Genomic DNA, 25,215 nt, shown 5'->3' with positions numbered 1-25,215 from the left:
TGTTCTTATGCAATGATTCAATCTCATCTTGCATAGCTTTCAACCACTCCTTCTTGTGTTCATCATCTATGGCTTCTTCATAACACTGTGGTTCTCCACTATCTGTAACCATCACATACTCGTGTGGAGGATACTTGGTAGATGGTGCTCTATCTCTAGTCGATCTTCTCAATTCAGCTGGTGGTTCATGTTGAACTTCCATTTCCTGCTCAATATCATCACCCATAGGAACATCTTCATGAGCTTCATCTTCATGATTTTGTTCTTCACCTGCATTATCCTGCATAACCTTAGAAGAGATATGTGGATCTAGATCAATGAGATCATTACTATGATTCTCATGCTTCTCAACTTTCCCAAAGTCCTCAATAGTTTGATTTTCAAGAAAGACCACATCTCTACTTCTAATAATCTTCTTATCGACTGGATCCCATAACCTGTATCCGAACTTCTCATCTGCATACCCTAAAAAGATGCATTGCTTGGCTTTATCATCAAGCTTTGCTCTTTGATCTTTAGGTATATGCACAAAAGCCCTGCAACCAAACACCCTTAAGTGTTCATAACTGACTTCTTTCCCAGCCCACACTCTCTCAGCTACATCTCCATCTAATGGTGCTGAAGGTGATAAATTAATCAGATAACATGCAGTACGCATTGCTTCACCCCAGAAGCTTTTAGGCAGCTTTGCTTCTGAGAGCATACATCTGATCCTCTCCACAATCGTGCGGTTCATGCGTTCTGCTACACCATTTTGTTGTGGAGTTCTGGGAACTGTCTGTTCATGTCGAATACCATGGGTTTTGCAATACTCTTCAAACGACCCGATGTATTCTCCTCCATTGTCAGTGCGAATGCACTTCAATGATTTTCCTGTCTCCCGTTTTACCATGTTGTGGAAATTCTTGAAAACTGCAAGTACCTGATCTTTGGTCTTTATGGCATATGCCCAAACTTTCCTGGAAGCATCATCTATAAAAGTAACAAAATACAAAGCACCACCAAGTGTTTTGACCTTTAAAGGCCCACAAACGTCAGAATAAACGAGCTCCAAAACACTGGATTTTCTTTCAGATGCATTCCTTTGAAAGGATACTCTATGTTGCTTTCCTACTAAACAATGAGAACAAGTGTTTAAATTTATACCTTTTACGTTCGGTAAGTCTTGTCGTTTAGCAAGGATTTGAAGTCCTTTCTCGCTCATGTGCCCGAGTCTTCTATGCCAAAGATCAGTGGAAGAATCTTTTTCAACTGCATTCAATTCTCCTTTACACAGTTTTACTTGAGTCCTGTATAAAGTACAACACTTCTTCCCTCTTGCTATCACCATTGACCCTTTTGTGAGCTTCCACTTTCCATCACCAAAGTGACTGTGGTACCCTTCATCATCTAATACTCCGGTAGAGATTAGGTTATATCGAAGATCTGGTATATGCCTCACATTCTTAAGAATCAATGTACTCCCTGTGCTCGTCTCAATTTTCACTTCTCCAATTCCTACGATTTTTGAGAAACCTAAGTTTCCCATCCTGACTTTGCCAAGGTCACCAGTTCTGTAAGAGTTAAAGAAATCCTTACATGGAATAGCATGATACGAAGCACCTGAGTCAACCAACCATGTTGTTTCTGGTTCTGACTCAGTCATACTTAAGCAAGTGTCTCCACAACCTGAGAGTAAGATAATGTCATCACCTGAGGCAACTGCCGCAACATTATCTTGTTTTTCATCATCCTTTTTATTTTCCTTCTTTGGTTTCTTGCAATCACTCTTGTAATGACCCATTTTTCCACAACCAAAACATCTAACTTCTTTCTTTGGTTTTGATCTCCCCCTTGACTTATCACGGTTATGAGGTTTTCTACTTTTACCTCTCCCCCGTCTTTCTGTAACAAGTGCCTCTGAATGAGACTCGTCTGACGACGATTTCCTTCTTGTTTCTTCATTCAACAAACTACCTGTTACGTGATTCATACGCATTATGCCATCAGGAGCAGAATTGCTAAGAGACACCACCAATGTCTCCCAACTATCTGGTAAAGAATTTAGAAGAAGTAAGGCCTGCAACTCATCATCCAAAACTAACTTCATTGCAGAAAGCTGGTTTACTAGACTTTTCATCTCATTCAAGTGTTGAGCAATTGAGGTTCCTTCTTTATATTGTAATTTTCCTAGCTTTCTAAACAAGTAAGCCTTTTTGGCAGCTGTCTTCTGATCATACAATTCTTCTAATTTCCTCCATAGACTATAAGCGGAAGTCTCCGTTGATACATGATGAAAAACACTGGGTTCTACCCATTGTCGAATAAATCCAACAACCTTACGATCTAATACCTTCCAGTCTTCTTCATCTATCTTCATCGGTTTTGTACCGTGATTTTCAATGGGTGCAGCTAGGTCTTTGCAGTATAACAAATCTTCCATTTTTGCTTTCCACATCAAATAGTTTTCTCCATCTAAACTAATCATACGATTAGTATTCACTTCCATATTTCTGAACAATAAATCCAACCTTAGCTCTGGTACCACTTGTTAAGAAAAGAAACTCTAATTAACTTGTTCAGGAATATGAAGATAAACGATGTGAAAGTAAAAGCAGAGACACCAAGATTATTTAACGTGGCAAAAAACCCCTCCACACTAGAAGGTAAAAAACCACGGGACCTAGTCCAGAAATCTTCCACTATAATTAAATAATGGGTTACACAACTCTTCAAGATGTATAGAAACACTCTTGGACAACTCTTCACCAAACCTATGGTGGATAAACTGAACAAAGAAACAAAGAAATAAAATCTCTTACTCCTTAGGATTTGAACAAATCCTAGATTACTAAAGGTTGAAGAAGATAACCACAAACTAAATTGCTTCACAAGATTAATAATCTTCTTTTCTTCAAACCAATATTCTGCTCTTTCAATCTCTCTTGAAAGAACCACTTCAGAAATCTCTCTTTCTCTGACTTCTCTTTGTTCTGGAAGTTGTTGTGTATAATCTCTTCCCTTTCATTCCCTATTTATAATAATAAATAAGGAGGTTTACCAGAAGAAATAGGAATTCCTTTTTAGGCTTGAAAAAATAGAAACTTCTATTTTTTCCCCAAACAAGGAATAAGGGAAATCCTATTCCAACTAGGAGTCCTTTAATTATAAGGAGGGACCCCAACAGATTTGTCTGTTGGCTGGCGAAACAGAAACCAATTCATCTTCTTTTTTATCCTAGGTGGCTTTAACAATTAACTTGGTCAAATTACATGGACCAAAGTCGAGTATGATGATGTGATGTGTTGGCATCATACACATTTTTGTGTGCCTATATAACTTTCTTTTCATTTCACTAGCTGGAGCCTGGGCTTGGCAAATTGTTGGCTATAAGAGATATGAGCTTAGAACCAAGCCCCAAAGTAAGCAAGCCCCTGATTGTTTTTTTACCATGGACACCAAGATCATTACAAGGTACTGATAAATCACGAAACAATGACTTGATTTTAAAATATCCTCAGCCTCTAAAAGCCACATATCAATACTTAAAGGCCATCCTTCCTTAACAAAAAAAAAAATACTTAAAGGCCATCCTACCTCTAATGTACCTTCAGTTCATTTATATCAAAATTCAACAAATCTTGAATTTCCACTTCCAGCTGATCGAATTTGTAATCTCTAAATTGCGGAGCGAGTGCCCAATTAATACACCAAGAAGCCGTAGGTGCCCAATATTTTATTTGTTTTTGTTCCATCTTTTAGTTGTGGCAGTTTTTTTCTTTCTAATCATTCCCTTTACATGACCATTTTATTATTTTTCTTTTGGCTAACCCCATTTTTTCTGCATTCTGTTTTGTGGCATTCTTTTAGAAATGGAGCAACTAAATTTGGTGAAATGAAATATGCTTACCTAAAGAAATCCTAAAAGGTAAATTAGTTAGGACAGCTACAAGGCTATAAGGTTTTGAATTAATTAAGTTAAAAAAGATTCTCCTAACATGTGTCACTAGGTAGGTTTTAAGTCATAAATTTTGTGTGAATGATTCTAAATCTCTATATTTTTCAAATACAAATAGATATAATTTTGAGCTATCATGTGTCATCAAGAAAATTCTGAGTTCTCTAGAAGTCTTCAACCGTCTTCAGATGATCGTTCTCTCCGGCGAAGGGTCCTCCCTTCGTCGGGATTTTCCTCTTTTGTTTTGCTTTTTTCCTTTCAGTTTTAATTATTTCTTCTATTTTCTTAGATTTATGATTAGTTGTCTTTTGATTAGATCTCTCTCTCTCTTCATCTTCTTCTTTCTCTCTCTAATTGCAGACTCTCTGTGAATCACTAAATCTAGGGTTTTTTATGTTTTGATATACATATTGGTCTGGTTTAGTGATGTAGAAACGCAGCGGAATTAAAGAAGACGAATAAACTTAACAAGAACGATAAAATAAAGATGAAATAACTCGAAAATACTAAACTTTATTAAACTTGAAAGGGGTTTTCTCTTCAATCTGTGAATAATGGACTAACTAGATGTCCTTTTATAGGATTCTGGACTTTCCTAGATAGACTTGAATTAGACTTTCCTAGATAATTAAAATACTGCAACTGCCTAAATAACTAGACTCAAATCTGGACCTTTCCAATTATTGGAAATACTAAAATAACATAATTTCCTAAACCTAAATTCTCTAATAATCATACTAAAATTAGGACTTCCTAAAACTACTCTCTATGGCCGGTTGGCCCATGACCGGGTTCGGTCATGGAAAAAGTCTCCACGCCGGGTGCCCCTGCATCATTTAGTTTCTTGAAGAAATCTGGTTTTCTTCTTTGTTTTTTTGCCCTTCAATGGAAATGGTATTGGAAGATGTTCAATCCTATATCACGTGGTTGCAGTGGTGGTGGTGGTGCAATAGGGGTTACGGCAGGATCTAGTGGTGGTTTTCGTGAGGGTGGGTTGGTGGTGGTGTAGGTTATGCGGTGGTGTCTGGAGATGATGATAATGATGGTGGTGGTGTTGGTGAGATGGTGGTGTGGTGGTGGTGGGGGTTCAGTGGTGGTGTTTTGTTGAAGACAATATGAATGTGATGATGGAGAAGTGGTGGCGTCGATGTTGATGATGAAGCGACTGGTTTTCTTTGGTGGCGGCGGTGTTCCGGTGATGGTGGCGGTTTTGTCGGTGAAAAAAGGCGGTTTTCCGGCGGCATTGAAGGTTTACCGGCGATGGTGATTTTAGTTTTTTTCAGTTATTTTTGTCGGATCTTTAGGATCCTTTTGTCAGATCTTTAGGGTCTCTTTTCTCGGATCTTTAGGATCCCAATAGTGTCTGTGTCTAGTCCAATTTCTTCCCCTTCAGGAGGCATTTGCATTTATAGGTATGTAAATAGCATGACGTATCCAGAAGAGAGAAATAACAATTATCATCCTTGTAATTTTATCACTTATTAATGGATATGTATCCCTTGGATTCAAAAAAAAAAAAAAGGAAATTCTGAGTTCAAATACTTCAAATTCTGGGCCGACGTTCAGAGAGAAGAAATTGATTGAATTTATTTACTTTGTACATATTCTGATAGTTTCACATCGTTCACGATAGTGTCTAAAGTTTAAGTTATAGGTAAACGCTCAAACTTAATAAGCCTTGTGGCTTTTTGGAATGACTCGTAGATCCTTCACCAATAACAAAACTTCGTACCCGTGTGAGGTGGTAAAAGCAAAGACAACATCGTAAACACATTTATTTTTTGCAAGCGCTTTGAGGAAATCAAAATAGTTTCGGGATACAGATTTTTGAGTGAAAACAATTTTTTTTTCTTCCAAACACTTATTATTTTCAGCTTCTCCCATCTTCTCCTTCTCACACTTACACCATGAACTCCGACGACCTTCATCATAAATTCCGGCGAGACTCTACAACACTTCTTCTTCTTTCTCACTTGTCCATTTCTTCTCTCTCTCTCTCCTCTCTCTTCCCTCTCCCCTCTTTCCTCTCTCTGCTCTCTCTCTCATCTCTCTCTATATCTCCGGCGAAGGGGAGGAACCCCTTCGTTGGAACCCTAGTTTCCAGACGAAACCGATCTGGTTTCGTCTGGAAACCAGAAATCCGACGAAGGGGTTCCTCCCCTTCGCCGATTTAGAGAGGGACAAAAGATAGCAAGAAGAAAGAGAGAAAGAGAGAGAAGGGAGAGAGAGAGAGAGACAAGAGAGAGATAAGAGAAAGAAAGAAGAGATAAAAAGTTGCGGCCGCTGTCGAGCTTCCGGCAGACGCCGTTTTGTCGGCGACGGTTAGGCTGTGTTTGGTTTCTGTTTTTTTAAATTTTCACTATTTTCCCCAGAAATTATTTTGATTTCCCCAAAACGCTAGCCTTATTTTTTTATAAGAATATTGGCACTAAAAAAAGTTGTATTCTACACATTTGGGATATGCTCCAAACCCCTAATGAACATATAGTGGTGGTAGAGTATAAGTTTTACGTACCTCTAATAAAAAATCAGTTAGATATCAATTCGATACGATTGTTTAACTATAGAAATGATTTCGAACTTAATTGATTGTTATCAAAAGTTAAACATGAAACAAATATTGTGGTCTTAAAATTTTAATATCTAGCTAGATAATGTGGGATAATGCCAACTCTTTAAATTCTTGATCAATCCTATAGTACTATTTTTTCTCTAACAGAGTTTTACCATACGCCACAAATCCTATCCCATATTCCCATTTCTGCTAGTTCATGACCATCATTTATTTCAAAGACTGAGACAACCACTCCTCTTCTTAATTCTAGAGAGAGAAGGAGAGAGAGAGAGAGGCATTATTTTTTAAAGAAGAGAATCCTGTAAAATACTTTCTTCTTTAGCCAAACACAACACCAATCAATTAAGACATGTATTTTCTTGTGAAATGAAAATTTGGGTAAGTGGAATTGAACGAATTAAAATGAGTTTTTGATGGTCAAGAATGGAGGAAGAATTGGTGGGGATCAAAAAGGAAATGACAAGTGGAAATGGAGTCTTAAATTGGGTTTGCTTTGGAGAAATCAAAAGATAATAAACAATAGGATTTTCTAACATGTCTAATATATAGAGTCATAAATTTCTTCCATTTTTTCACCACATGTCCAACTCATGTTACCAATCAGGTAAATTTTAATACTTTCTCCGTCCCAAATTAAGAGTCTCATTTTAAAAACGTAACCTTTTTTTCACAACTTTTACTTTTTCATTTTTACCCACATTAATTTTTAACATGTTTTTTGGAATTCAAAAGAATTAGTACTATATATAAGATTAGTTTCCATAAACACAAATTATTTTCATCTCTTTCTAAAAGATTACCAAAATACAAATTGTTTTAATTAAGTAATAAATACATTATATATTGTCAACACGGGTATAATTGGAAAATCTATGGATTTTATATGATAAAAGATGAATGAGACTCTTAATATGGGACAGACGAAAAAGGAATACGGGACTCTTAAATTGGGACAGAGGGAGTATTTATTACTAGTTAAAAGTAGAAAAAGATTTTCGTATAAATAAAAAACATATGGAAATTTTAAAGATGCTCCCCGTTTCTCTAAATACATATTTGGAGGGGAGCTTGTGAAGGAAGGAGACGCCTATAATACGTACCGGATCGCCTTTAAAACTTCCCTAAAGAATAAAAAGTTTGGAAAAAGTGTTTTTTTTGTCATTAAATAAGATTTATCTAATAACCGAGTTTGTATGATAAAACACATATTCACATCATCTAGATTTTGTATAAAAAAAAGTGAACACATAAACATGTGGTTTAAAAAAGTGCAAGATCATTATGTCATTGACACCTCAAGGAGAAAGTAGGAAGGAAGAGATCTTTAAGATTTAGTATCCTACACTATAAATGAGGAGTGAGGAGAGTGAAAATATGCATTTGTAGTTTTACCTAAGAGGGTATATCATAGTAGTTAGTGTGGTTAAAGTAGGAGGAAAAAGAAGAGGAAGAAGGGGTTTGGAGTTGTGAAGTTTTGATGATGATGAGTAAACAAACCAGACATGATTTCATTGAGAGTATTTTCAAGATTGTAGAAGAAGATAATGAAAAACTCTTGACAAAATTGAGACAAAGGATTGATAGGTATGTTTTCATCTCTCTCTCTCAAACTTTATTGGTAATATCTTTGGTCAAAATCCCTTATTATATGGGTATAGTTGGGATTCAAGTACTTTTTTTTGTTGAAAGGGATTCAAGTACTTGGGATTTAGACTCTTTCTTGTACCCAAGATGTTGGATTTCTTAGTCTTGTTTTCTATGTTTTGGTTTTGTATTTTAATTGTTTTTTTTGTCATGTATAGTGATATTTTAATTTGTTGTTACATGCAATATCCAATAGGAACACTTAAAAAGATTACCCCCTTTATTCATTTTTTTTTTATCTTATATGATTTTTTAATTGATTGATTAATTATTATTATCATTATTTTTTTTAGTATAAGTAAATATTATCGTGGTAAAATATAAAAATACTTTTGTAGTTGATAAATTTAAGGAAAACAAGCAAGAAACATTCATTAGGATTTCAGTTTTTCTGATAAAAATATCTACTACATATAACGAAATTAATTGTTGTTTATTTTGTCGAGTTAATATAATTTGATTGATTTTTACATGTAGGGTTGGAATTGAACTTCCAAGAGTGGAAGTTAAGTTTGAGAATTTAACAATTGAAGCAGATTGCTATGTTGGGAAGAGATCTCTTCCTACCCTTTTCAACACTTCAAGAAATATTGCAGAATCAATTCCACAACTTCTAGGTCTAAGAGTTTCTAAGAGAACAAGTCTCACCATCCTCAAAGATGCTTCTGGTGAAATCAAACCTTCTAGGTAATTTCTTGAAGGGTTTTTTTTTGTTGTTGTTGAGAATTCGACTACGATATAAGTTAGTCGTTACAAGGTAATGATGCATCATGAAGATGTAATAAGCACGATAACCGCCTAATTTAAACCAAGAACTAAAGAGGTCTAAAGCCCAACAACAAAGAGGCCTAAAAGCCGACAAGAAAGAGGCCTAAAACCCGACAAATTATTACATTATTTGTAGCGTAAATTACATAGGATGAATCTTGATGGCAAACTGCTTCCACCGAAACTTGATCCTACGACTTCATGGACTTAAGAGGGGTGTCCAACTGTTACACCAAAAGGTGGTGAACACAATATAATGGTTTTATAACTGCCCACATAAGGATTAACATTTACTAAGGTTAGTTTTTTTTATTTTTGTATTGGTAAGCGGAATAAGAGCCCGACCTGATACAATAGAAGCAAAACAGAGAAGAAATTAAAACCTAAGTATCGTATATACAATATATTAGCCCCGCCCTTTTCTCATTCTCACTGTTCCCCTCGAATCCATATTAATAATATTTGATAATTCAACCGGCAAATTACTGGTTTCAACAATAGTCGCTTGATCTCCTAGGAACATTTTGGACAAATAGTCAGCTGCCCGGTTTGCCTCTCGAAATATATGCTTAACCTTCACAATACGAAATCTGTTGCGAAGTCTCTTTACTCGAGCTCAGTCTTCTTGCTTTCCATGGTGGTTGTGTGGTCCGTTTAGTCATTAGATTCATGATGTTGGTTGAGTCAATGTTGACATCAATATCCTGGATGCTGAACGAAGAGCCATCTTTAAACCTAGTTCCTATTTGCCCCTCACATTTTGACCTATTCACCTTTTTAGCCTGTATTGTTTTACCAATTTTTTTTGATACTTTATCTAGTTACGTTACTCTTTTCTTCTTCTTTTCTTCCTATTAAAGAAGTTGAATCGAAAAGAAGGCGAGGGAAAGCAAATGGAAAGAGAGAAAAATAGGGTTGTTGAGTAGTCGACTATCTTCGTTACCAAGTATCTCTTCCTATTTCCCTTCTTTCGAAAGCGAAAGTTAAACAAATAAACAGGAAGTGAGGAATCTGTAAGTTGGGGCCAAAAGGTGAGGTAGTCAACATGAGGGCCGAAAACTGAGTTAGTCGTAATAAGGTAGCTAATAATGAATTAACCCTTGCCCTCGGGCGGGAGCGGTATATTGAATTTGCCCCTTTTTTAATGGTCATTGAACTTACCCACTCTAAATAACGGATAAGGTTTCTCAATTAACAACAATGACAAATTTACCCTACTCCCAAAAACCATCTTCTTCTTCTTCATTAGGTTTTCATCCTTGAATCTTTTTTTTTTCTTTAGACTTCCCTAAATCTCTCTCTTGCTCAACCGGCAAGAAAAAGAAGAACACAAGGCTTGAAAACTTAAGGGTAGAATTGTCGTTATGCACACACGCCCTTTTAACGGCCTCTTGAAGGAATATCATTTGGAGGGCTAAATTCAATTACCATTTAAAAAATGAATCTTCAATGTACCATTTCCGCTTGGGTAAGTTTGTCTTTTGACATTACATTGAGTAAATCGTAAATCACATCAAATGACTTGGATACACTGGAAATGCCTAATATGCTCAAAACTGTCATAAATCAATATGATTTTTAGTACCAACCATAAACCGTCACACAAACATTTTAAATTTTTAGTACGATACTTAACCGAAAAATGTAAAACTACTCATAATTTGGATTTGTTTTTATGTGATATTTTGACAGGATGACACTTCTATTAGGTCCTCCATCCTCAGGAAAAACCACATTATTGTTGGCATTGGCAGGAAGGCTAGATTCTAATTTAAAGGTTAAACAATTTTAAATTCATCAACTCGCTGATCGGTGAATTTATATTTCAACTATATATAGTGTGTCTGATTTATTTTTCCGGTTACACAGGTGAAGGGAAAAGTTAGGTATAATGGGTATGAGCTTAATGACTTTGTACCACAGAAGACATCGTCTTATGTTAGTCAAAATGATATTCATACACCAGAGATGACCGTTCGAGAAACTTTAGATTTTTCTGCAAAATGTCAAGGAATCGGGTCAAGAAAAGGTACATTTTATTACTCAAGGTCACTAATATGAGAATGTATGAATACGGTAAGTGGAAGATAATAAGAATATAAAACTTGGGTTGGTATGAATACGGTAAGTGGAAGATAATAAGAATATAAAACTTGGGTTGATAAAGTTTTCAAATTTAATAATACCTTTTTCTCGAAAATCTTGTAGACATAGTGACTAAACTTGAAAGGATGGAGAAGGACGTTGGAATAGTTCCCGATGAAGATATCGATATTTTCATGAAGGTATTATCTTTCTACTTTTAATGGCGCTTACAAGTCGATATGAATTGCTTTCGTTTAGGTCATTAACGCGTGTACTCTTACTCCTTTTACATTTTCTCTTTTACACGTTTATCTTACTTCCACATTTTTATATGTACAAAAATGTTCGAAAAGCCAATAACAACTAACCTTTGTGTTGATTCATTTTCTTTATTTTAGGGTGTTGCAATTGAAGGATATGAAAGCAATCTCCAATGTGATTATATCTTGAAAGTAAGTGTGGACTAATCGACTCTTTTGGTATTTGTTAATCTTATCAATCTAATGAAATTAATGGATTACTTATAATATAGAGTATGACATATTAAATGGGACATAAAACAGATACTTGGGCTTGATATATGTAAAGACACAATTGTTGGAGATGGGATGCAAAGAGGAATATCAGGTGGCCAAAAGAAGCGAGTAACGACAGGTTCTCTTTTATCTTGATTGTGATACACCTTCTAAAACACTCTATGGACCTCACTCGACCGTGACATTGCATTATATATGACACTAAGTAAAGAAAGTGACTAAAAAATTGTTTGTAGGCTGCAGGCCGACGACCCCTTCTATAAACAGGCTCGGCTCAGGTTGGGCCGACATATTTAGTGCACAGGCCTGCTGCCCCGAAAAAACTGCTTTGAAACAGTCCATACAACTTTTCCTCTACTTTTGTTCGATGTGACAGGGGAGATACTAGTTGGACCATCGAGGACATTGTTCATGGATGAGATATCGACGGGTTTAGATAGCTCCACAACATATCAGATAGTGAAGTGTTTACAACAAACTGCTCACCTCGCCGAGGCAACTATTTTGATGTGTCTACTCCAACCTGACCCCGAGACGTTTGATCTCTTTGACGATATCATTCTTTTGTCCGACGGTCAGGTCATCTATCATGGCCCACGAGATCGTATTCTCGAATTCTTTGAGATGTGTGGGTTTTGTTGTCCGGAGAAAAAGGGAACCGCTGAATTCTTACAAGAGGTAATTCTTATGCTGTTCCTCAATTTTGCTTTTGTTGTATATAAAAAATTTCTCTGCAGGGTCGGTAGGCGCCCCAAAATTTTGCCATAGGTTCGCCTCTCTCTTAGCACTCCCTGTGGGCCTCGGACTGAGTAGTCCGAGACCCACGGATAGGGCAATCTGAGGGCACGCAGACTGCCCCTAGTCCGGGCTGTTCAAGGTCAGTTGCATTACGCCCAACCGAGTGCCCTTGGACTACCCGTCCGATGGTGTTAATAGAGAGGGTAGGCCTATGGCAATTCTGAGGGTGCAAACAGATCTACTCAGTTTCTATAGGTACTCCAATTTGGCTATGGATACGACAAGCGTATTTGGCATCACTTGGATGCCCACACGAGCCTAAGTCAGAGGCGCTCCACAATATGCCTATAGTAAAACAAGGAGTGCCTATAGATTTTTTTTCTCGTATACGTACAACTGGTTTGTCATGTGGTCAGATAATGTGGTTCGAGTCCATATAGCATTTTTGATATATAGTAATGTATGTAAACATGTCATGGTGGCAGGTTACGTCGAGGAAGGAGCAAGAGCAGTACTGGGCGGACAGGAGCAAACCATATCGTTACATATCAGCAACCGAATTTGCAAACAAATTCAAAGAATTTCATGTTGGATTAAACCCAAGTGTGGATCCTCTAGTCTCTGGTAACACGAACTATAGCGATAAAGAAGCTCTTGTTTTCACCAAGAATACAGTCCCAACAATTCAACTTCTTAAGGCCAATCTTGCTAAAGAATGGCTCCTCATGAAAAGAGACTCTTTAACATACATTTCAAGAATTGCTCAAACCATTTTCATGGCGACCGTTTCTGCAACTCTTTTCCTTAGAACTACAATGCATACCAATAACGAGGACGATGGAAGTGTTTATGTTGGTGCACTTCTCTTTGCTATGAATAACAACATGTTCACTGGATTTTCCGATCTTCCTCTAACCGTCGTTAGACTTCCTGTCTTTTATAAGCAAAGAGACCTTCTCTTCTACCCGGTTTGGACTTTTACCCTTCCAAATTTTCTAGTTCGGGTTCCTATTTCCATCATTGAGTCCTTAATATGGGTGGCTATTTCATATTATCCTGTTGGATTCGCTCCACAAGCCGACAGGTAAAGCTAACCGTTTGTTTGAACTTTCAAATGAACTAAAACAACTCGAGGAAGGTTATGGACTAATTGGCCTAATTGATTTTTACTTCTTTTGGTTCTTTCTTTTGAAGGTTTTTCAAGCAATTTTTGGTGATTTTCTTGATACAACAAATGGCTTCGGGCTTATTTAAGTTGATAGCAAGTGTTGCTAGGACTATGGTCATTGCAAACACTGGTGGATCTCTCGCTATCCTTATAATGTACGTGTTAGGTGGTTTCGTCCTCCCTAAACGTAAGATCTCTCACTCTCAACATGTTCTTTTACTCATCGTCAAAAACATATTTCGACTTGTTTTCTTTATATTATAAACAGATCTTATTTCCAAATGGTGGATATGGGGTTATTGGACTTCTCCATTGACATACTCTGTCAATGCTTTAACCTTAAATGAGATGCTTGCTCCAAGATGGATGAACAAATTGGTATGTTCCATTTACCATTAAGTCCTAAACTCAATGTATATTTTTAAACATTCGAAACAAAATTAGTTTTTCTTAACAAGATATCAATTCGGTTTACAGGCGTCTGATAATGTAACTAGATTGGGGGTTGCGGTACTTGAGAGAGCGGGTATCTTCCCTTACGATTATTGGTTTTGGATTTGCGCAGCCGCCGTTTTGGGTTTCGCAATCATCTTCAACGTTTTCTTCACCATTGCACTCAAATACCTTAACCGTAAGCGCTTAATTCCTCGTTTATTCGTATTAAGAGCTTAAATAATTTTCGATTATTATCTTCCTATGAGTTGAGAGTTTGTACTAAAAACAGCTATAGGGAAGCATCAAGTGGTTATATCGGACGAAATAGTGAATGAGATTGAAGAAAACCAACATGAAACAATCACAAATGGTAATGGCCTTAGTCCATCTTTGGTTGCACTCAAGAAAGGAATGGTTCTTCCATTTGTGCCTCTAGCCGTGTCCTTTAAAGACATAAATTACTATGTTGATATGCCGAAGGTAAAAATGTCTCTTATACCCTCATTGTCTTTAAGAGTTTGATTCTATTCAGATTTGATATTTTCTTTTTGAGATGTATAATCAAGATTTTGTGTCGAATTAAATAGGAATTAAGGACGAAAGGCGAGACAGGAGAAAGATTACAGTTACTAAGAGAAGTAACAGGAGCTTTTAGGCCAGGGGTCTTAACTGCATTAATGGGTGTAAGTGGAGCAGGGAAAACAACACTTTTAGATGTTCTTGCTGGGAGAAAGACAGGGGGATTCGTAGAAGGTGATATTCGGATTTCGGGGTTCCCTAAGAATCAAGAAACGTTTGCCCGAATTTCAGGTTACTGTGAACAAAATGACATCCATTCTTCTCAAGTAACTGTTCACGAATCACTCATATATTCGGCTTTTCTCCGTTTACCCAAGGAAGTTAGCCGAGATGAAAAGATGGTAAGTCACTTAAAAATACTAATTCGACGTGATAATTGTTGTTTACTTTACCCTTTTTTCTAAATTTGAGCTCTTGTTTTGTGTTGTTAGATCTTTGTGGAAGAAGTAATGGAGTTAGTAGAGCTTAAGAATCTGAAAGATGCAATAGTGGGAGAGGCAGGGGTTACAGGTCTATCGACCGAACAGAGAAAGAGGTTAACTATCGCTGTCGAGTTAGTCGCTAATCCTTCGATAATTTTCATGGATGAACCAACATCTGGACTTGATGCAAGGGCTGCTTCCATTGTCATGAGGACAGTAAGAAACACTGTCAACACGGGTCGGACAGTCGTTTGCACCATTCATCAACCTAGCATCGAAATATTTGAATCCTTTGACGAGGTTAGTCCGTATGTCCCTCTCTCACACAGGCACACACATATATACGTTCTCTATCTTCTCTGATGCATTTTGTATGTGTCGCAGCTGCTACTTATGAAAATAGGCGGACGAGTTATCTATTCGGGGCCATTGGGTAGGGATTTTCGTAAAATTATCGAACACTTTGAGGTATTGAAGTCACTCGATTTATTTAATGTTAGTAGGAGGAGTACCATTATCTTACTAATAGTATCATCTCTTTCTGCGTATTTTAGGCAATTCCTGGTGTGGTAAAAATCAAAGATAGATACAACCCGGCAACGTGGATGCTTGAAACAAGCTCAACTTCAACTGAAGTTAGACTTGGAATTGATTTTGCAGAATATTACAAAATGTCACCTTCCTATGAGTAAGTTGTAATGTTCCTTTCGGAGTAATTAGTGATGTTTTGCTGAGTTCTTGGCTAACTTAAAAAATGTGGGACTTTAACTAGACGAAACAAGGCGCTCGTGGAGGAGCTAGAAACCCCGTCTCAGGAAGCAAAAGATCTCTACTTCCCTACAAAATACTCTCAATCATATTGGGAACAATTTAACTCTTGCCTTTGGAAACAATGGTGGATGTATTGGAGATACCCGGATTATAATTGCGCGAGATTCTTCTTCACCTTGGTTTCGGCTCTCTTACTCGGGACGATGTTCTGGATGATCGGGACCAAAATGTTAGTATCGTTCCCAACTCAAGATTGAACATTTTCATTTTATGGGTAAGCGAATAAATTAATAAACATCTAATTTAAACACTAATTTTTTGGTATAATGTGTCTCTCAGGAATAATGCGATTGAACTAACAACAATCATCGGAGCCATGTTTACCGCAGTAATTTTCATTGGCATTAACAATTGCTCAAGCATCCAACCAATTATTGCGGCAGAAAGACCAGTTTTTTATAGGGAAAGAGCCGCTGGGATGTACTCTGCCTTACCTTATGCACTCGCGCAGGTACAAATATTTCACATATATACATACACACACACACACACACACACACACACATATATATATAGAAAGAGAAAGAGGGAGAGAGAGAGAGAGAGATGAAAGGCGAGGCGTCACCTTGAGGCGTATGCCTTAATGCGTGAAAGGCGTATGCATTTCTCACGATTGTACGCCTCAAGGCATATGCCCCAATGGTGTACCTCTTACGTCTTGAGGCGTACCATTATGAGGTGTATGCCCCAATGGGAGCTAAGATGTATATACCTTACCGGGTTCTTGAAATGCGTCCGCGCGCATTGAGACATACACATCTAGAGAATTTTAAACCATTGGTTCACAGAACAAACAGACTTAAGTTAATGAAAATGAGTTTAGGCTAAAATTGCTTTATCTTGATTGTATTTGTGTGGCTATACAGGTTATTATTGAAGTACCCTATGCTTTAATCCAAACTATAATTTATACACTTATTGTGTATGGGATGATTGGGTTTGAATGGAAAGTAGCCAAGTTCTTTTGGTTCTTCTTCATCTCATTCTTCACTCTACTCTACTTCACTTACTATGGAATGATGACTATTTCTGCCTCTCCAAACAATCAAATCGCTGCTATCTTTGCATCTACTTTCTATGGATTCTTTAATGTCTTTTCCGGCTTCTACATCCCACGACCTGTAAGTATTGTTATTCTTAATCGTATACGTTGATAGTGTTGGCGTTATGTTAGACTTGATTGTTTTTGGAATTGTTAAAAATGCAGAGAATACCCAAGTGGTGGATTTGGTACTATTGGATGTGCCCTGTAGCATGGACAGTTTATGGGTTGATAGTAACTCAATATGGTGACTTAGAAGATATGATCCAAGTACCCGGAATGGAGAATCAAATGATAAAAATTTATGTAAGAAATCACTTTGGGTATGATTATAATTTCATTGGTGTTGTTGCCGGAGTTTTGGTTGGTTTCACCGTCTTCTTTGCATCGATGTTTGCGTTTTGTCTCTCATTTCTCAATTTTCAAAAGAAGTAGTGTTGGGTTTTCCCCAACAAGTAGATCTATAGAGCGAGAGCTAGAGAGATAGAGATGAAGGTTTCTCCATGTTAAACAATCTAAATATGAAAGGAAGGACAACCGTCTCTCTTCTGTTTGTAATGGTTTTGATTAAATTTATTAAGATAAGAGGATTTTGGGAGTTATAATATTTTGATATGAAAAATTTTGATGGCTTAGAAATGTGATATAACATGGATGCTTGAAACAAGCTCAACTTGAACTGAAGTTAGACTTGGAATCGATTTTGCTGAATACTACAAATGTCACCTTCGTATGAGTAAGTTGTAATATTCTTTCAGAGTCAATAGTGATCTTTTGTTGAGTTGTTGGCTAACTTAAACAATGTGGGGCTATAACTAGACGAAACAAGGCGCTCGTGGAGGAGCTAAATACTCTCAATCATATTGGGAGCAATTAAACTCTTGCCTTTGAAAACAATGGTGATGTATTGGAGATACCCAGATTATAATTATGTGAGATTCTTCTTCACCTTGGTTGCGGCTCTCTTACTTGGGACGATGTTTTGGACGATAAGAACCAAAATGTTAGTATTGATTCTCGACTCAAGATTGAACATTTTCATTTTATAGGTGAGCAAATAATCGTTGGACTCGAACACTAATTTTTCGGTGAAATGTGTCTTTCAGGAATAACTCTGACTGAATTAACGACAATCATTAGAGCCATGCTTACTGCAATAATTTTCATTGACATTAACAATTGCTCAAGCGTCCGACCGATTATGGCTGCAGAAAGACCAGTTTTTGTATAGAGAAAGAGTCGCCCCAATATATTATAACACATATTTTAACCGAGGTGTGTGTTATATGTTATATAACATATAACACATATCTCCACCCAATCGCAGTATTGATTAGTGGGACTATGTAAATGGATAACATATAACTTAAGTACGAAAAGATTGTACTACCATAACATATAACACATATCTCGGTTGAGATATGTGTTATATGTTATATGTGGCGAGATATGTGTTATAGCACATATCTTAACCGAGATATGTATAACATATGAATGGATAACACATAACTTAATCATATAACACATAACTTAATCATATAACACATATCTTAATCGAGATATGTGTAACATATAAATGGATAACATATAACATAAGTAGGGAAAGATATTACTACCATCCTACATGTGAAGCTATCAATGTCCTTATTGAGGGAGGTATCATCATTTTTATTTGTTAAAAATGCAGAGAATACCTAAGTGGTGGATTGGGTACTATTGGATGTGCCATGTTGCATGGATAGTTGATGGGTTGATAGTAACTCAATATGGGGACTTAGAAGATATGATCCAGGTGCCTGGAATGGAGAATCACATGATAAAAGTTTATATAAAAAATCACTTTGGGTGTGATTATAATTTCATGGGTGTTGTTGCTGGAGTTTTGGTTGGTTTCACAGTCTTCTTCGCTTCGATGTTTGCATTTTGTCTCTCAGTTCTCAAGTTTCAACAGAAGTAGATCTATAAATATATAACACATATCTCCACCTAAATGGATAACATATAACATATAACATACTTGTTACCATTTTATTGTACCTTACTTAACCGAAAATTTAGAATCATTCATAATCTGACTTCAGTTTTCTATAATATTTTGATAGGACGACACTTCTATTAGGTCCTCCATCTTCAGGAAAGACTACAATATTGTTGGCATTGCCGGGAAGCTAGGCTACATTCTAACTTCAAGGTTAAACCATTTTAAATTCATCAACTCGGTGACTCGGTGAGTTTATGTTTCAACTATATATATAATGTGTCTGATTCATTTTTCTGGTTATATAGGTGAAGGGAAAAATTACATGTAATTGGTATGAGCTTAACGGCTTTGTACCACAGAAGACATCGTCTTATTTTAGTCAAAACGATATTCATACACCAGAAATGACCGTTCGAGAAACTTTAGATTTTTCTGCAAAATGCCAAGGAATCGGGTCAAGAGAAGGTTCATTTTATTACCCAAAGTCGCTAATACGAGAAAGGATGAATAACATAAGTGAAAGATAATAAGAATATAAAACTTAGGTCAATAAAGTTTTCAAGTTTAATGATACATTTTTCTCGAATTTCTTATAGACCAGGTGACTAAACTTGAGAGGATGGAGAAGGACGCTAGAATAGTTCCCGTTGCAGATAACGATCTTTTCATAAAGGTATTATGTTTCTACTTTTAACAGGACTTACAAATCGATATGAATTGCTTTATATACGCCATCAACATGTGTTTTCCCACTTCTTTTGCGTTTTTTTTTCTTTTACACGCTATTAATTATTACTTAGAGCATGACATATTGAATGTGACATAAAACAGTACATGGGCTTGATATATGCAAAGACAAGATTGTCGAGATGGGATGCAAAGAGGAATATCAGGTGGCCAGAAGAAGCGAGTAACGACAGGATTTGTCTATCTTTATTGTATACACCTTCTAAAACATTCTATGGACCTCATTCTACCGTGGCTTTACATTACATAGACCTGCGACTTCACCCGTTTATAGATAGGGTCGGGCTCGACTCAAGCTAGGTCGACATACTTAGCGCACGAGCCTGCTGCCACGAAGACACTGCTTCGAAACAACCCATACACCTTTTCCTCTACTTTCGATGTGACAGGGGAGATACTAGTTGGACCGACAAGGACATTTTTTCATGGATGAGATATCGAGGGGTTTAGGTAGCTCCACAACATATCAGATAGTAAAGTGTTTACAACAAACTCCTCACTTGGCCGAGGCGACTATATTGATGTGTCTACTCCAACCTGATCCTAAGACGTTTGATCTCTTTGACGATGGCATTCTTTTATCTGACAGTCAGATCATCTATCATGGCCCACGAGATTGTATTCTCGAATTCTTCGAGATGTATGGATTTTGCTGTCCGGAGAAAAAGGGAACCACCAAATTCTTACAAGAGGTAAATTCTTACGTCGTTCTTTGACATATGGTTAAGATGTGTGTTAGATGTTATATGTGGCGGGGCATGGGTTATAACATATAACACATATCGGTTGAGATATGTGTTATGTTATATAGCACAATTGATTAGTGGGACTATCTAAATGGATAACATATAACATAAGTACAAAAAGGTTGTAATACCATCCTACATGTGAAGCTATCAATATCTTAATTAATTCTAACTTAAATACCTTAACGGTGAGCGCCTAATTCCTCGTTTATTTGAATTAAGAGCTTAAACAATTTCCAACTATTATCTTCCTATAAGTTGAGAGTTTGTATTAAAAATAGCTATAAGAAACCATCAAGCGGTTATATCGGACGAACTAGTGAATGAGGTTGAAGAAAACCAACATGAAACAACTACAAATGGTAGTGGCCTTAGTTCATCTTTGGTTGCATCAAAGAAAGGAATGATCCTTTTATTTGTGCCTCTAGCCATGTCCTTTAAAGATATAAATTACTATGTCAACATGTCGAAGGTAAAAATGTGTCTTATACCCTTGTTGTCGATAAGAGTTTGATTCTATTCAGATTTGACATTTTCTTTTTGAGATGTATAATAAAGATTTTGTGTCAAATTAAATAGGAATTAAGGACGAAAGGCGAGACAGGAGAAAGATTACAGTTACTAAGAGAAGTAATAGGAGCTTTTAGAGTTTTAGGCCAGGGGTCCTAACTGCATTAATGGGTGTAAGTGGAGCAGGGAAAACAACACTTTTAGATGTTCTTGCTGGGAGAAAGACAGGGGGATTCGTAGAAGGTAATATTCGGATTTCTGGGTTCCCTAAGAATCAAGAAACGTTTTCCCGAATTTCAGGTTACTGTGAACAAAATGACATCCATTCTTCTCAAGTAACTGTTCACGAATCACTCATATATTCGGCTTTTCTCCGTTTACCTAAGGAAGTTAGCCGAGATGAAAAGATGGTAAGTCACTTAAAAAGACTAATTCGACGTGATAATTGTTTTTTCTTTTAGCCTTTTTTCTAAATTTGAGCTCTTGTTTTGTGTTGTTAGATCTTTGTGGAAGAAGTAATGGAGTTAGTAGAGCTTAAGAATCTGAAAGATGCAATAGTGGGAGAGGCAGGGGTTACAGGTCTATCGATCGAGCAAAGAAAGAGGTTAACTATCGATGTCGAGTTAGTCGCTATTCCTTCGATAATTTTCATGGATGAACCAACATCTGGACTTGACGCAAGGGCTGCTTCCATTGTCATGAGGACAGTAAGAAACACTGTCAACACGGGTCGGACAGTCGTTTGCACCATTCATTAACCTAGCATCGAAATATTTGAATCCTTTGACGAGGTTAGTCCGTATGTCCCTCTCTCACACAGGCACACACATATATACGTTCTCTATCTTCTCTGATGCATTTTATATGTGTCGCAGCTGCTACTTATGAAAATAGGCGGACGAGTTATCTATTCGGGGCCATTGGGTAGGGATTTTCGTAGAATTATCGAACACTTTGAGGTATTGAAGTCACTCGATTTATTTAATGTTAGTAGGAGGAGTACCATTATCTTACTAATAGTATCATCTCTTTCTGCGTATTTTAGGCGATTCCTGGTGTGGTAAAAATAAAAGATAGATACAACCCGGCAATGTGGATGCTTGAAACAAGCTCAACTTCAACTGAAGTTAGACTTGGAATCGATTTTGCTGAATACTACAAATGTCACCTTCGTATGAGTAAGTTGTAATGTTCTTTGAGAGTCAATAGTGATGTTTTGTTGAATTTTTGGCTAACTTAAACAATGTGGGGCTATAACTAGACGAAACAAGGCGCTCGTGGAGGAGCTAAATACTCTCAATCATATTGGGAGCAATTAAACTCTTGCCTTAGAAAACAATGGTTGATGTATTGGAGATCCCCAGATTATAATTATGTGAGATTCTTCTTCACCTTGGTTGCGACTCTCTTACTTGGGACGATGTTTTTGACGATAAGAACCAAAATGTTAGTATTGGTTCTCGACTCAAGATTGAACATTTTCATTTTATAGGTGAGCAAATAATCGTTGGATTCGAACACTAATTTTCCGGTGAACTGTGTCTTTCAGGAATAACTCTGACTGAACTAACGACAATCATTAGAGCCATGTTTACTGCAATAATTTTCATTGGCATTAACAATTGCTCAAGCGTCCAACCGATTATGGCTGCAGAAAGACCAGTTTTTGTATAGAGAAAGAGTCTCCCCAATATATTATAACACATATTTTAACCGAGGTGTGTGTTATATGTTATATAACATATAACACATATCTCCACCCAATCGCAGTATTGATTAGTGGGACTATGTAAATGGATAACATATAACTTAAGTACGAAAAGATTGTACTACCATAACATATAACAACACATATCTCGGTTGAGATATGTGTTATATGTTATATGTGGCGAGATATGTGTTATAGCACATATCTTAACCGAGATATGTATAACATATAAATAGATAACATATAACTTAATCATATAACCGAGATATGTGTTATATGTGGCGAGATATGTGTTATAACACATAACTTAATCATGTAACACATATCTTAACCGAGATATGTATAACATATAAATGGATAACATATAACATAAGTAGGGAAAGATATTACTACCATCCTACATGTGAAGCTATCAATGCCTTATTGAGGGAGGTTTCATCATTTTTATTTGTTAAAAAGGCAGAGAATACCCAAGAGGTGGATTGGGTACTATTGGATGTGCTATGTTGCATGGATAGTTGATGGGTTGATAGTAACTCAATATGGGGACTTAGAATATATGATCCAGGTGCCTGGAATGGAGAATCAAATGATAAAAGTTTATATAAAAAATCACTTTGGGTGTGATTATAATTTCATGGGTGTTGTTGCTGGAGTTTTGGTTGGTTTCACAGTCTTCTTCGCTTCGATGTTTGCATTTTGTCTCTCAGTTCTCAATTTTCAACAGAAGTAGATCTATAAATATATAACACATATCTCCACCTAAATGGATAACATATAACATATAACATACTTGTTACCATTTTATTGTACCTTACTTAACCGAAAATTTAGAATCATTCATAATCTGACTTCAGTTTTCTATAATATTTTTATAGGACGACACTTCTATTAGGTCCTCCATCTTCAGGAAAGACTACAATATTGTTGGCATTGCCTGGAAGCTAGGCTACATTCTAACTTCAAGGTTAAACCATTTTAAATTCATCAACTCGGTGACTCGGTGAGTTTATGTTTCAAATATATATATAATGTGTCTAATTTATTTTTCTGGTATATATAGGTGAAGGGAAAAATTACGTGTAATTGGTAAGAGCTTAACGGCTTTGTACCACAGAAGACATCGTCTTATTTTAGTCAAAACGATATTCATACACCAGAAATGACCGTTCGAGAAACTTTAGATTTTTCTGCAAAATGCCAAGGAATCGGGTCAAGAGAAGGTTCATTTTATTACCCAAAGTCGCTAATACGAGAAAGGATGAATAACATAAGTGAAAGATAATAAGAATATAAAACTTAGGTCGGTAAAGTTTTCAAGTTTAATGATACATTTTTCTCGAATTTCTTATAGACCAGGTGACTAAACTTGAGAGGATGGAGAAGGACGCTGGAATAGTTCCCGATGCAGATAACGATCTTTTCATAAAGGTATTATGTTTCTACTTTTAACAGGACTTACAAATCGATATGAATTGCTTTATATACGCCATCAACATGTGTTTTCCCACTTCTTTTGCGTTTTTTTTTTCTTTTACACGCTATTAATTATTACTTAGAGTATGACATATTGAATGTGACATAAAACAGTACTTGGGCTTGATATATGCAAAGACAAGATTGTCGAGATGGGATGCAAAGAGGAATATCAGGTGGCCAGAAGAAGCGATTAACGACAGGTTTTCTCTATCTTTATTGTTATACACCTTCTAAAACATTCTATGGACCTCATTCTACCGTGGCTTTACATTACATAGACCTGCGACTTCACTTTATAGATAGGGTCGGGCTCGACTCAAGCTAGGTTGACATATTTAGCGCACGAGCCTGCTGCCGCGAAGACACTGCTTCGAAACAACCCATACACCTTTTCCTCTACTTTTCGATGTGATAGGGGAGATACTAGTTGGACCGACAAGGACATTTTTTCATGGGATGAGATATCGAGGGGTTTAGGTAGCTCCACAACATATCAGATAGTAAAGTGTTTACAACAAACTGCTCACTTGGCCGAGGCGACTATATTGATGTGTCTACTCCTACCTGATCCTAAGACGTTTGATCTCTTTGACGATGGCATTCTTTTGTCTGACAGTCAGATCATCTATCATGGCCCACGAGATTGTATTCTCGAATTCTTCGAGATGTGTGGATTTTGCTGTCCGGAGAAAAAGGGAACCACCAAATTCTTACAAGAGGTAAATTCTTACGTCTTTCTTTGACATATGGTTAAGATGTGTGTTAGATGTTATATGTGGCGGGGCATGGGTTATAACATATAACACATATCGATCGGTTGAGATATGTATTATATGTTATATAGCACAATTGATTAGTGGGGCTATCTAAATGGATAACATATAACATAAGTACGAAAAGGTTGTACTACCATCCTACATGTGAAGCTATCAATATCTTAATTAATTCCAACTTAAATACCTTAACGGTGAGCGCCTAATTCCTCGTTTATTTGAATTAAGAGCTTAAACAATTTCCAACTATTATCTTTCTATAAGTTGAGAGTTTGTATTAAAAACAGCTATAAGGAACCATCAAGCTGTTATATCGGACGAACTAGTGAATGAGGTTGAAGAAAACCAACATGAAACAACTACAAATGGTAGTGGCCTTAGTCCCTTTGGTTGCATCAAAGAAAGGAATGATCCTTTTATTTGTGCCTCTAACCATGTCCTTTGAAGATATAAATTACTATGTCAACATGTCGAAGGTAAAAATGTGTCTTATACCCTTGTTGTCGGTAAG

The 25,215-nt window shown here is 36.6% G+C and overlaps 1 protein-coding gene, 1 long non-coding RNA gene and 1 pseudogene across 2 annotated transcripts; all 3 read left to right on the top strand.

Moving 5' to 3' along the window:
• The first annotated feature begins 3,876 nt into the window (after window positions 1-3,876).
• On the top strand, window positions 3,877-5,426 carry LOC147540579 (uncharacterized). The gene is made up of 2 exons (XR_015224909.1): window positions 3,877-4,360; window positions 4,778-5,426. It is a non-coding gene; the product is annotated as an uncharacterized LOC147540579 (long non-coding RNA).
• A 2,117-nt stretch (window positions 5,427-7,543) lies between these two features.
• Window positions 7,544-17,362, top strand: LOC147540578 (ABC transporter G family member 42-like). Its single transcript, XM_086639135.1, has 21 exons — window positions 7,544-8,096; window positions 8,634-8,843; window positions 10,617-10,701; window positions 10,794-10,953; window positions 11,133-11,209; window positions 11,408-11,461; window positions 11,573-11,663; window positions 11,922-12,223; window positions 12,769-13,367; window positions 13,478-13,638; window positions 13,720-13,829; window positions 13,929-14,082; window positions 14,176-14,366; window positions 14,474-14,806; window positions 14,897-15,187; window positions 15,272-15,355; window positions 15,442-15,575; window positions 15,660-15,887; window positions 15,998-16,169; window positions 16,585-16,839; window positions 16,926-17,362. Exons 1-21 carry the CDS (start codon window positions 7,990-7,992, stop codon window positions 17,193-17,195), a joined length of 4,068 nt encoding a protein of 1,355 aa, XP_086495261.1. The 5' UTR covers window positions 7,544-7,989; the 3' UTR covers window positions 17,196-17,362.
• Window positions 17,363-18,441: 1,079 nt separating this feature from the next.
• LOC147540577 (ABC transporter G family member 35-like) lies at window positions 18,442-25,149 on the top strand (annotated as a pseudogene).
• Window positions 25,150-25,215: the final 66 nt, after the last annotated feature.

Source organism: Eschscholzia californica, unplaced genomic scaffold, assembly GCF_041429995.1.
Source record: "Eschscholzia californica isolate CP2 unplaced genomic scaffold, dmEscCali1.0.p SCAF_5, whole genome shotgun sequence".
In the NCBI taxonomy this organism is placed as follows: Eukaryota; Viridiplantae; Streptophyta; class Magnoliopsida; order Ranunculales; family Papaveraceae; genus Eschscholzia; species Eschscholzia californica.
This window is presented reverse-complemented; position numbering and strand designations above follow the sequence as displayed.